Source organism: Takifugu rubripes, chromosome 7, assembly GCF_901000725.2.
Source record: "Takifugu rubripes chromosome 7, fTakRub1.2, whole genome shotgun sequence".
Lineage (NCBI taxonomy): Eukaryota > Metazoa > Chordata > Actinopteri > Tetraodontiformes > Tetraodontidae > Takifugu > Takifugu rubripes.
The window spans coordinates 10,417,050-10,430,245 of record NC_042291.1 but is presented as its reverse complement, the minus strand read 5'-3'; the positions used below and the strand labels follow the sequence as shown (position 1 = coordinate 10,430,245).

General features: G+C 46.3%; 1 protein-coding gene and 1 long non-coding RNA gene across 6 annotated transcripts in view; one reads left to right on the top strand and one right to left on the bottom strand.

Moving 5' to 3' along the window:
* Positions 1 to 281: 281 nt before the first annotated feature.
* LOC115250477 (uncharacterized) lies at positions 282 to 5,453 on the bottom strand. 2 transcript variants are annotated; one of them, XR_003889031.1, is made up of 3 exons: positions 5,430 to 5,453; positions 1,717 to 2,999; positions 282 to 1,183 (listed from the first exon to the last, which is right to left on the bottom strand). It is a non-coding gene; the product is annotated as an uncharacterized lncRNA (long non-coding RNA). The 2 variants fall into 2 exon arrangements; XR_003889030.1 differs by lacking the exon at positions 5,430 to 5,453 and having other exon boundaries at positions 1,717 to 2,262; positions 2,550 to 3,767.
* adamts16 (ADAM metallopeptidase with thrombospondin type 1 motif, 16) overlaps positions 3,853 to 13,196 on the top strand; it is a 35,310-nt gene continuing 25,966 nt past the window's right edge. Inside the window, exons 1-4 of one of the 4 annotated variants that reach the window (XM_029839131.1) lie at positions 3,853 to 4,187; positions 4,284 to 4,383; positions 4,495 to 4,618; positions 6,740 to 7,092. In XM_029839131.1, coding sequence (XP_029694991.1) covers positions 4,312 to 4,383; positions 4,495 to 4,618; positions 6,740 to 7,092 — 549 coding nt within the window. In that variant the 5' untranslated portion in view covers positions 3,853 to 4,187; positions 4,284 to 4,311. Of the gene's footprint in view, positions 4,384 to 4,494; positions 4,619 to 6,739; positions 7,093 to 13,196 lie in introns of all 4 variants that reach the window. The other 3 variants (XM_029839133.1, XM_029839130.1, XM_029839132.1) reach the window with 3 other exon arrangements.

The following is a 13,196-nucleotide window of genomic DNA, read 5'->3' as shown; positions in this document are numbered from 1 at the left end:
CTGCCACTTCCTTACAGCCAAATATCCGGCATTCACCAACCCAAGGTGCGAGGTGCCACGCGTGGAGCCCCATTCCCGAGTCGTTCAGCATAAATATTTGGTAACTTGGACCTGCCACCGACCTAATATTTATCTGACACCTCTGCTCTTCCTCCTCTTTCTCAGCCTCCCTTGGCATCAAAACAGAATTTTCTCGTGTTTTATTAACATTAAAGGGAACGTTTCGGGCTTCACGTCTTTATCACCGTGTGAGAACAGTGATTGGTTTCAGTTTTAAATGTTAATGATTGACCTGCCTCGTGGGCAGTGAGCTCAAAACTGAAGAGTCTGTGTTTATGCTTTAATGAAATGTTAATTTTTATTGATTATGGGCTCTCACACATGTTTTTATAAACATTTTTATTGGGCCAACCCTGGGCCAAGAGTAACCTCGCACAATGTTAATCTATTAGCCTGCAAAAAGAAAGACAAGCCCCAATAATGAATGCAATCAAATGGTTCATTAGTGTTGTGTTGATGCCATGTTTGTCTTTCATTATAAAGTCTGCATATCTACGGCTCTAGAATAAACAATAGTCATACTACTAATTATATCATAGGATTCTAGCATACATTTTTCTTTATTCTAATGATATTCACTTCAGGTTTAGACCATTTAATCATCACTAGATCTTCATAGGGAACAGTTTTGTTCATTACTTCTTGATTTCCAGAAGAAACTCTGACTCTCTCAGCTGTCTCTGGGTCAGAGTTCTCTCCCAAAAACCTGACCATCCTCCTCACACTGTGGGACCAGAGGAGTTTCCACTACATTTGAAATGAAGCGGAGATAACTGGGAATGGTTCCAGCAGGGATGAAAAGTCAGGCCGCGCCATCTGTGAATGCATTTGCTAAAAACAATCTAGAGGAACCAGTGATCTCGCTCCAAACTGCCACATAACGGCTTTACACTCAGCGAGACCAGGATAATAACAGCAAAGGGGTCTGTGTTCCCCGACAGAGTTTCTACGAAGCCCGACTGAACCCTCAATCATCAAACGAGCTCCCGAGCACCTTCTCCCCTCGCCGGTCACTCACCTTCATCTTCCTCTCCCACCTCCCTGTGCTCCTGCTCCCTGTCAGCTCCCATCAGCCTCCCCTCTGTGATGCTCCGAGAGGAATTTTACAGCTGCTGTCAGCTTACTGTTCGCACGCACACACACACACACACACACACACACACACACACACACACACACACACAAAAAACCAGGCGCATGTATGAGCGTAGTTTGCACCCTTGGACATACTATAAACCACACGCATGCACACAAATGCACGTTTTTCATGTATGCCGAGAGCTAATTAACAACTTCATGGAGAGTGAGATTGTATAAAGAAAGATTAAAGTTTAGAACCTCAGTGTGAGGGATTATTTGTCATTTTGGGTCACTCTAATGTGTTGCATATGTAAGGAGATCCACTTTAGATACAATTTGAGATGAATCACAATGCACAAAGCAGGATTTATGATGTTTCAGTCATAAAAAAAACCAAAATATTCATTTAATCGTGACCAGAATTTTGCCAAAATTGTGTATATATATATATATCATATATATATATATATATATATATATATATATATATATATATATATAAGTACAGTATATATACTTATGCATGATTGAAATCATGTGTTTGTTGCACAGGAAGTAAACAACGCATTCACGAACCGTGACTGCACCGACCGAACTTTATGTCTGGCTGGGGGTGCTCTCATGGGGATTTCGGACGGTTGTCAGGCAACCGGTGAAGACTCCGGGAGCCGTCAGTTTGGGAGGCAGGGTGCAGACCCTCCATGATTTCAGTCCATTTTCAGATTCGGTGCTAAAACAATTTCCCAGGCTTCACTTCGGGTTCTAAATCAACGTGGATCTTCCCTTCTAATCAGGACTTAATTTACTGTCTTTTCTCAGCAGCAGCCAAATGACTGCACAGAGCTTTGAACTGTTGCAGATGTCTTTGGGGAAAAAAAGTGTTTAGGCGAATATCTCCTTCATTCCAGACACACACTTCCTGTTAAATGTATATTTCCTTTCATGAAGGCTCTAAAAGGTGCACTGACACAGTAGATACAGGGACTGTTTTACAGGACAGTGGACGGCAAGATCAAATATGGTGACTTATCATCTCTCAATGAACTTAAATGACTGATGTTTATCTCTGGAATTTAAGAAAATGGATCACATGCAGGCAGGAATTGTCTTCGGAGTAGAATCCTGGGAGAAAAAACAGGGAAAATTATAAATAAGGAACCCAAAGATGTGTTTTTGTAACTTAATAAATGAATCTATTGTGGAATTTGTAATGCAACAAGTAGAAGCATTGATGTTTCCCCAAAAAACAAGTTGTCAAGCAGACTAGGAAACTAGCAAAGAGGCACACAAGTGGGGGCTGGAGGGGTCAAGTAGTGAGACAGACAGGCAGACTGAGCTCAGGGATCAGAGGTCAACTCGCTCACAGCAGCCTGCTCGGTTCTCACCGCGGGGGCTTTCTTTATGCTCACCTTCTTCAAACGGCACCGCCTCTCCTCTGTAGTTCTGGACCCCTTGTATACCTGTTGCCCCTCCCACTGGGAAGCGTGCGGCTGCCAGACCATTTCCACGGCACTCACAGGTTTAAAAGCTTCAAGAACGTTCCCCGTGCTACGTCTCAGCGTGGATAAAGTGCTTGTGCTTTTTTAGTGCTTGGGCACGTGTGCGGAAGCGGCCGGCGGTAATGAGAGGTGACAAACAGCGCTGCCGCCTCAGCGGCGGCTGACGCTGTGAAGAATTCCACATATGGTGTGAATTGTGTCCCCGATGACCTTTATCACCGAGCGAACGCACCACTGGGATTCCTCAGTGAAAATCCTCGGCAGGTGCATCAGATTAAGTGCAGGACGGGCTCCTGATCACTGTTGGCGCTCAGGCGGCTTGCACGTCTCCGACACGGCGCTGTGTCAATTATTTCCTCCCTGGATTTCCAAACAGAGAGAATAAATCACTACTGGTGACATTACTGCTGACACGACGGCCTGAATGATGCATCAGACACCGAGGGGGGCCGAGGGCGGCTGAGGGCCCATCCTCCGTGGGAGCTTTTGTTCCCACGAGTAATTTATCAAAGAGGTCTTTTCTAAAATGCCGAAACAGGAAACTGGGCTTATCTGTGTAAAGCTAATGGTTACTGCGGCACACCTGGACACAAGACTGATACGTCTGTGCTGGAGGAGTGTTGGTGACACCGAATTAAGGTTCAGATACAGACAGTGGACCCGGGTTTTAATGGAATTTAGCTTTTGACATGAAGGTCCACTTGAGAGTTAGAGAGGAGGCTGTTACAAAGGAGTTCATAACTTGTGTTTAATCACCTCTGATTCCTTCCATTGTGATTCTTTTGAGCCAGTGCCAGGCGAGAGCACACCGCGGCGTGGCTGAAAATTCATCTGGATTTCCTCCAGAGAGGACGAAACCCACCAGAATCTGGAAATCTCCAGCAGGCGCCTCCGGTGCCTCTGCTCAAACACTCCTGGGTGCTTCCGTGAGCAGTTGCGAGGACGCTGGCAGGCTGCCTATCAGTGCAGCTGCTGGAGAGAGTGATGGGTCAAAGTTCAGACTCAATCCTCTTCCTACCTGATCCCACCATGAGCTCCAATCTGTCCCCTCTCCTGCAACCTGAGAGATGGCTACAGCCTCCACGTCTCAGCGCAGGTGTGAGTTGTGATTGGCTACAGGCTGCGCTTGCCACCACCCACCCGAACCTCCCACCCCACCTCTTTAAAACACACACAAACACTCACACACACAGATCCAGTTTAGTTCTCGCTCAGCTGGCTCCTGGGGAAACACACTGGAAGTCAGTGCGGGTTTTTTTTCCCCTCTCTCTTTCTGTCTCTCTCTCTCTCTCTCTCTCTCTCTCTCTCTCTCTCTCTCAGAGGTCTGCTTTTGCCAACACGAAACGCGGCCTATTTAAAACAATCACATGATTTTACTGGGAGTCAAAATGATCCGCGGGGGTTGCTGAGTGGAGGGAGAGAGAGAGAGAGAGACTGTCGGATTGTCTGAGAGGAAAAAGAGCAAAATGGATTGCCGGGAGACAGGACTCGGGTCCAAGCAACCTTTACTTGCATTTGGAAATGAATGAAAGCCAAAGTGGCGCACAGGTGGGGAAACTGATCCCTCATTGATGCTTCAGTTGCTTCCCGCAAAAGTCCCGCTGCTGCTGATCCTGGAACTTTTTCTCCCGTTCCTTGGTGGAGTGTTTTTGGGCAAAGGTGACCCACACAGATGGCCTCCTCACAGCGGAGAACCGGGACGCCGCCGCTTTTGCATCTATTTTGCTTCTTCGCGCTGAGCAGAGTAAGTTTGTTCCCTCTCTCTCCCCATCCAACCTTCGCTTGTGCGCGCCCGCATGTGGAGCTCATAAAGTTGTCAGCGCTCCCAACGAGTTATTTCAATGATATTTTGCAGAACGCACAAAGCCAGTCTCCTCTTTCTTCTCAGAGCGCACTCTGGCACAACGGCGCAGACGGCGCGGCTTCTCATCCAGAAGTATCTGAGCTGCTTCGAGTCCTCAATCTGCCTCTGCACACAGGTACGTTGAGGGCAGATCAAACCCGGCGGCGTGTTCCGCTTTTGCGTTTCTGCGCCCGTGGTAACATTTTCAACGACACAGGTTGCTGTCTGGGTTATTTTTTAATTGCCATGATACCAAGTTTAAAGAGTAAAATCACTGTGCCACACCGACGGTGCTCACCTGGACTGTGCGGTACCATACTGTTACCGCTAGGGGGCGCCCGGAACTAAACTCCAACTGCACAGTTACAGCTCAAGTAGGTTCCAGATTAATATTTTGTACATCATAAAGTATTATTTTGCCATTAATTTTTTTTTAAACAAAATTCTGTGGAAAACACCAACAATAGCAGGTATGCTTATAGTTCAGTCGCTGGATTTAGTAGACGACACTTTCACTAATCTCTAGAGTTTAATTAAAGCAATAAGAGAAAAAGTTTTCATCTGTTCTTTGTTTTATTGATCTAACCCCAATGTGGAGTTCCGTGTCAGCAAATCCTCTGGATGTGTCTCCTCCTTCATATGCTTTCATCTTCCTTTTTCCTCCTTTTTTTTGTAGTTACCAAGAAAAGCAGACCGGTAAACAAATAAACACGGGCACATGTGGAGACGATGTAAAACAGAAATGAGGGGAAAGCCCTCAGTTCTGGCTCGGATCGGGCCTCACAGGCAGTGTTTTAACAGCTATTACTGAGCCGTAATGTGTTAGCATTTAGAAACAAGACACAAAAAAGACACGTTCGGGCCTTTGTTAGGTTTGACCCAAGGTGTCCATTGGTTGGAGCTATCAGTGCTAATAACACTCAGGAGCCACTAAAACAACTACTCACCCCAGGATCTTGTCTCACTCCATCAGATAAGGTTTGTGTGTGCGTGTGCGTGTGTGTGTGTGTGTGTGTGTGTGTGTGTGTGTGTGTGTGTGTGTGTGTGTGTGTTCACTTCGTTCCCGCAGACTCTTTTGTTTGTACACTGTCAGACATGGGTCAGCGCAGCTGGTTTTTGAGTTAGGGCGGAACAAACACAGTCGGCTGGGTGCAGCCGTGTGTGTTGGGGGTCGGCGGACAACGTGGCGAAGATGGAGAAAACCATTTTCTGCAGAAGAGTCCCGCGGCATTTTTCACGTGTCTGTCCGCTGCTGGGAGCAACGGTGAGCACCCTTAAAAAAAAACAGCTGCAGGAATAAAAGCGCTTTAAATAAATGCATCCACTAATAAGTGTTTGTCAGGTTGTGGGTGGGGGGGGGGGCTATTAGGCAGCCACATGATGCACTAAATAGCTCAGTTCAAACCTCAAGCATTCACACTGCCAGTGATGACACACTGTCTGTCGCGGTGCATGTTTCACACACTCCAAAACACGTCTGTCTGGGTGCTATATTTACTCTTTATTCTATTCCCCTGAAGGAGGTCACGCTGTACAGTGACTGAGTCCAAGGTTGGTTGTTATTTATGTCCGCCTAAAAGTGATAAATTGGCCACGTTTTCCATGGCAGGACTGGACACATTTGCGCTGGACATTATAGTCCGGCCCCGTTGTGTCAACAATGACACAGTTGTGTTTGTTCGCCTGGTGGTTGCTCCCAGACCCCGGAGCATATTGGTGTGTATTTCACATTTTCTGTTGAGGTTTACTCTGAAAGCCACCGCTGATGTTGCTACCGTTGGTGGTTTAGCAGCTCTCGCTTCGCCCTTTTTATCCACCAAGTTCTCGTTGTCATGATTTCCTCCAGCTCTGGTGCTCGGTCATCCTTTCAATTTGAACTTTGGGGTGAAGTTTATTTCTGAGGCATGAGCAGCAAAGGATATTTAGTGGATCTAAGAGGCCCATGATGTCACCACCTCCCTTTATGACCTGCAGTCATCCAGCTTGAGCTGCAGTAAAAAGGGAAAAAAAAAAAGGTGTCGTAAAGCACCAGGTCAAACATGGTGCACTCACCTCTGAAGGTCCCGTGTTGTCTAAATCTCTTCCCTTTCTCGTAACCCTTTGCTTTGCCTGCCAGCTAAAATTCACATGCGATAGTTCAGGAGGAGAATTGTCTCTTCACTGCTGTCTGCAGCATGTCCATCAAGGGTTCTGCAGCTTGAACCTTCAATACCGGCATTGAAAACATATTGTCTTCTTTTCCTTCTCATTGTGTCAGAGTATGAGATCGTGTCACCCTACGAGGTCACCCACCAAGGCCATTACATCTCTCATGAAGTCGGCCACCATCACCGCAGGAGACGGCGATCTGTGACCCCCGGCGCGTCTTCCACAATCAACGGCGGCGGTGAAACAGTCCACTTCCGTCTCAGCGGCTTGGGGCAGGACTTCCACCTGGAGCTGCAGGAGACCTCCGACGGCCTGATTGCACCTGGCTTCACCATCCAGGTCCTGGGAACAAATGGCACCAAGAGCCTGAGGGCCTACCAAAAGCACGACCTCTGCTTTTACCAGGGGTCGCTGAGGTCAAGGGTCAACTCCTCGGTGGCACTGTCCACATGCACGGGGATGGTGAGTTTGAACATGCACAGAATCAGGTTGCAGAAGTGGGGGGGGGGGCTTGGATGAGATCTGGGTTTGAATTTGTGAACGCTTTAATCCCGCCGGATGACCTCCGGCAAGAGAGAGTCAAATGTGGCTCGCCAAGGCCAGATAAAGACAAAGTGATGAGGGAAATATCAAAGGAGGAGAAAACACATCAGAGGAAGTCACTGTTTCCCCCTCCAACACTGCCCCTTTCATCAGAACACAGACACTCTTCTTTCTTCATCGCGAGGTTCACTGTCTCAACTTGTATTCCACCAAAGTTGGGTTAAAACTCACCACCTAAGCGATCTGTCACACACAGTTTCACCCTCCTGTCAATCTTCTACGAATAGTTCGAGGTCACACCGTGCACTTTGGCCTAAATCAGCTCTAGAAAAAACTCCCCAAAACAAACATAAATCCGTGCGATTCAGCAAGATTTTGATTCATCAACAATTCCCCCAGCCATTTCCTAGCCTTTAGCTTATGAAGAAGAGCGCAGTCAAGCTAGATAAGGAACTCTTTACTGGGTTTACTGGTTTTCCGAATAGCTGATATCTCAGTCCTAAAACACAGAGTTATCCCTGTCGAGCTTCCTCTTTTTTCACGCCTGAGCTCCTCTTCATCTTCACCTCTACCATCAGAAAACAAAGATTAATACACTGCGAGAGAAAACAGTCATTAGCGTTCGGGCTTTTGGTCTGTTCTGATGAGAACGTCAGCTGAGTTTATCTCCGTCCTTAAAGAACTTACAACAAAGCCGAGCGTAACAATGTGAATGAAGCTGCAGCTCCCTACTGAGACCCAGACAATGACAGCAGTCTGGAGTAGAACAAAGGTCTCTATTAATGTGCACAAATCCTTTTCATTCTTAAACTCACATATGCGCTGTGCTCCGTACTGAACAGCCGCTGGAACGGATCCGGATCAATAGGCAAAGCGAGCCCTGTAATGATACCGCTCCTCATAGCTGCAGAGCACTCAAGCCTGACATCGTATAAACTCTGCAAGGCGGCAGTAGAGAAAATGCCACATCTCTTTTTGCCCTTGCCTTTCAGCGGATGTGAGTCTTTGAGTGGTTTTAGGTCTGGCTTTTAGTGTTTTGTGTTGATATTTTCATTGTGGAGGACTGCTGCTGCGTCTGAGAATTGGCCTTTTTTTTTTTTAAAAGACAGCCAGTGGCACATCTCCAGGGATGCTTCTTCTTCTGCGTTTGTGTGTGGATGTGCGTTTTCAGACCAGATCCCAATAAAAGATTGAGCCAAAAGTTCCAGGGTTGCAGCGTCTGTTAAAGTGGTTCTCACGACTGAGGCAGGCTGGGACAGATTGGGTCAGCCCCCTAATTCTGATGTGAATCGGGGAACTGCGAGGTTATATCAACCAAGAATGACTTTCTCCCTCTTGGGAGAAGACAAACCTATATTTTCTTGAGGAGAAATGTCTTCTTTTTGTGCACCGAACTGCATATTTCTGATAGTTGAATTATCGCAACTTGACCTAAATTCACAAATAAATGTTTTGCGTTTGCATGTGTTTTGCTTAGAGATGTTCGAAATGACTAAAGGGCCTATCTGACAGCTCACAGAAGACCTTGTACTTTGTTCGGGCTCATATTTGGCAGCAAGCGGGTAAATATTGACCAGAGGAATCCCGATCGATAGCTGTTTCGGTGAGAGCCCCAGACTTCTGCTGAAGCAGGAGGCTGCTGAGATAAGAGCAGTCAGTCACCCTTTAGTTCCCCTCTTTGTTTAAGGATAAAGGCTACTCTGATTTTAAAGAGCAATGTAGAGAAGAATCTGTTGCATTTGAAGATGCTCAAATCAAAGATGTTCCATCGAGCCGATCTCTCTGTTGGATGCAAAACAGAGGAGCAATAAGAGCTAGAGGATCTAGAAGCAATCTGCATTTTTGGTCAACTGAGTCAAATTACTGTAAAAAATTAACTCTTTATTTTTTTAGTGCACTCCTGCAATGGCTCATACAAAAGTCAGACCTTTTTTTTTAAGGATTTCAGCCAATAAACTTCAGTATTTACAGGCCAGAATTTATGGAATAGCTGAAGCAATCCCTCTGATTCACCTGCCAAATGATTAAAAAAAAAAAAATCTGACACTCAACGAAAACAGAAACATAAAGGAACTCCATCTGTGGATTCTCTGCTGTAGCTTCGTGTCGTGTTTCAGTGCTGTGGAAGAATTCTGCCTTCTTTTATTGACTGTATGTTAACATTAGCCTTATTTTGGAAAGGGTCCACTGTTTCCTCCGCTAAAGTGCATCAAAATGCATTGGATGAATCAGCATCATGGACTGACATTTGAATTTGAACATTTATTTGGTTTGTTGCTGAAAGAACTCCAAAACCACTAAGAATCTTTGAGTTGGGAGTTGAAAGCCACTACTTGTCAACACCCCCATCATCACCAATGTGGGCCCTTGAGCTCAGCCCTGAATCCCCCTTGGCTGATCAATGAAATCAATTACTACAACCAGCTCTGGCGGCCCACTTGATAAACCAAAGGTCCAGTTTGTTAGTGCTGCCAGTGTGCACGTGCACCGTCATCGTCGAGCTGTGTTTAAATTCATCCAGGCAACGCAGAGCAACTGGAGACCCTCAGACCTGTTAACTCAGAGTCATCCCTCACGCTACCAAAAATTGGAAGCAGCTGTTTTCGTCAGCGACATATTTCACAGAACACAACCCGTCTCTGCATCCGACTGCACACTACGTTTTTTTAATGGTGACATAAAACAGAATGCCGCATCAACCGAATCCCGTGAGGTATTACGACGTTACACTCTCGGGCTGTTTCACTTAGTTCTAAAATCTGTACATCGGTGTGGAATTTACGTGATGCATATTCGTCAATCATCTAGCATGCATTAACCGCGGCCACTTTAATCGGTAGCTTGGCTGGAAACGTACCAATAAAAGACAGGCACGGACGTCGCTACTCGTTTGTCGAACCTCATTTTCATCAGAAGACTAATGGACACCTTTCTGAGCTACCGAAGGGAAACGTTAGATAATCTCCTACTACAAATCACTTGGAAGTCATATGCTTCCTCTTGTAAAGAGAGGGGTGTGTTCCTTGCCGCAGGCCTTCTAGTAGTAGGAATAATAATAGCACATTTGTGGCACTCCTGGGATTTCCAGAACTACATGAGACGGCCTCATCCGACGACGGTCTGCAGGACTATCGAGGCCGGTTAATGCAAAAAGAAAGATAAGTCTGTGAACGTTTCTGACTGGAACATTCGGAGCTCCCAGACTGGGAAAACTCTGGCTGGAGTCGGCATCCAACATGTGACTGAAATACTGATGAAGAAAAGGGTCCTGTCAGATTCATCATTCTCACTTCTCCAAAAAAAAAGCCGTGTCAACGCTGAGCACAACTGGAGCCGCCGCGAAATCAGGTCGCTTGAGCCAAGCGGTGGAGATTTAGAGCTTTGTTGTTGGGGATTTAAAGGAGAATAAACCAAAAAGAAAGCACGGCTGCAACGGCAGACAGATAGAGGTGCAAGTGACGGTCTTGTGTTGCCGTTGATTAGTAGGGTTGATTAGTAATTAAGTCATCATTTTCTCATCCACGCATTCTGTTTATCTCATTTAAGTAACGACACCAATAAATTTGTGGTGGTCTCACAGTGTCAAACGGCGGGCCGGTAGGAAGAGAACCGCCGGCTGCATGCGGTCAGGTGCACCTTGTAATGCACATCACACAGTTCCGCTTTCCTACCGTTCTTTTTTCCCGCACCTCCCCCTCCCTCGTCATTCCTGTTGCTGCTTGTCTGGATGGGTCTTGACTCCAAAGAGTCCAGCTGTTTGTGCCCTCCCAAGTAGTGTTTCAGCATTTTATGACTGCTATTTGTGCCTGGTAGTGCACAGCGTGTAATCTGATGACTGTAGCTGTTTGGGAGCAGGGATGGCTGACCCAATCGAAGAACACACCGGCTCGCAGATATTCCAAAAAAGCAGTGGGTGTGTGTGTTTTTCTTTTCTTCCATTTTTTTTAAACTTGGCTCACCCAGAGTATAACACTCTATAGACTGATGACATCATACAAGGTGTGCGTGTGTCGGGAGGGGGTTGTGTGTAAGGAGGTAAAGACAATGCACGTTGCTATACTTAAAACCACAGCATGTTGAATTGATTAGCGCGTTACATATGTTCTCTCTTCCTACGTGGCCGAGCCTGCTTACAAACAAAGGCTTAATCTGCGTGCTAGATGCACCAACTAGCATGCGTCTAAACTTCAATGGCAACATCTGGATTCGATACCAAAAAAACCCCCCAAAAACTCAGAGACAGTATTGATTTACCAGTATGGCTCATTTGTCTGTCACAAGTCGTAACGGTTGGTGCGCTGAGCTGCGGACAAGATGAAACAAGAGCATGTGTGCAGAGCGGCTCAATCATCTTAATATAAAGATGCCTGGATGTAAACTACATACCCGCCGAGGAAATCGAGGAAACGCTGCTGGATACAGCGCGGCGGGCCTGAGATTTAGCTCTTGCACAGCCTTTTTAATGTGCAGCGAGAGTCAGTGTGGCTGAAAAACGATAGCATGGATTGAACTTTACAAATCCCCCGTTCTGCTGAAGTGCGCTTGGAAAGATGGCTGAAGATCTCCAGAACCCCACTTGGAAATAGTGTGTAACACACAATACGGCACTCCTCGACGTGGGGCCTAATAGAGGCAAGGGAATCTACATTTTGGCAATTAAAAAGACATGGGCCTGGCTATAGGAACATACATGGTGCATGTGTGCTGTTGGGGGGGAGACAAATTCCTGGAGGAGAATTCTTTAAGAGGCTTTGGCAAAGCTTCCACTATTTTTTTTAAGCGACTACCTCTACTTGTATCTATGTTGACACGTCTACAGCGTGCACGCACGTATGCCTGCGCGCTGCTATGAATATTCCAGTGTCATATCCAGATGTAAACAAGAGTGGAAGCAGAGCCAAGTAGGGGAATTTCTCACTGCACGAAATCGCCGGAGCTGGCAGTATTAGCTCGCTTTAAGCTAACACAGCTCCGCGCGTACGGTAAATACGCTGTTTTTCCAAGGTCTGAACATCAGCCAGATGACCCTCAACTTCCAGCCTGGTCTTTTATATATATCCCAATGTGACAGTTGCTACAACAACTCCCAGCTAAAGAGTGCTCTTCCTGCAGGCAGCAGGTGTAAATGTTATGATTGAATCTTTCCATCGCGGAGTTCATCTTTATTATCTTTCCCGTTTCCTTATACTACTGAGGGGATGAGCAGAGAAGATGATGACAAAATCCTTCGTAAGCTTCGGATTTTTTATGTTTAAACACAAATAACCACGAGCGCCTCGGAGCTGTTTTACAGCCGCTCCGGCACTCCGAGCCATCCGCCCGGACAGAATAATTTTCAAGGTTGGCAGTAGCGTGCTTTAGCTCACCATGACTTGGAACCAAATTGTCACAATCATATATGATTATACAGCGCCGAGGCTGCCGCCATAGCAATGACAGGATGACACACCAGTTGTCACATTTGATTGCAGAGGACGGTTCTGGCTGCGGGGCCACGGTCTTGACCACTGTCATGGAAGCAACAGGGTGCAGGGAGGTGGTAATGCGTTAGCCAGCCTTGCCCTGCTTTTTTTTCCCTTTTCCTTGCTAATCGATCCTCCACACTCTCCTTTCTTGTATCCCAAACAACCCTGACGTGTATATCCGGGTGTGTCTTTAATTGTCCTCCTTATGAGGGCTGAGGAACTTCGCAGCTGTGCTTTCTGGCTGTTTTAACATGGAGAATTGGACTGACAAGCTTCCGAGTTGTTGATGTTGCAAAAACTAAGTGCAGTCTTAAGGACTTCATTACGCAGCATCCATCATCCCCCCCTCTCTTTATTTTTAAAGGACCTAAAGGGTTCTAATCATCTCACTGAGTACTGTCACAAAAGGTGTTTTTCCTCATTGTAAATATGTCTCCAGATATGTTTCGGTGCCGCTGTTTACGCTGATCATTTTTCTGTTAAACACCGGCTCCTGGACTGGTGGAAATGGTCATTATCGGACGCAGGCACACGTAAACAAGTCCGCGGCATCCAAAA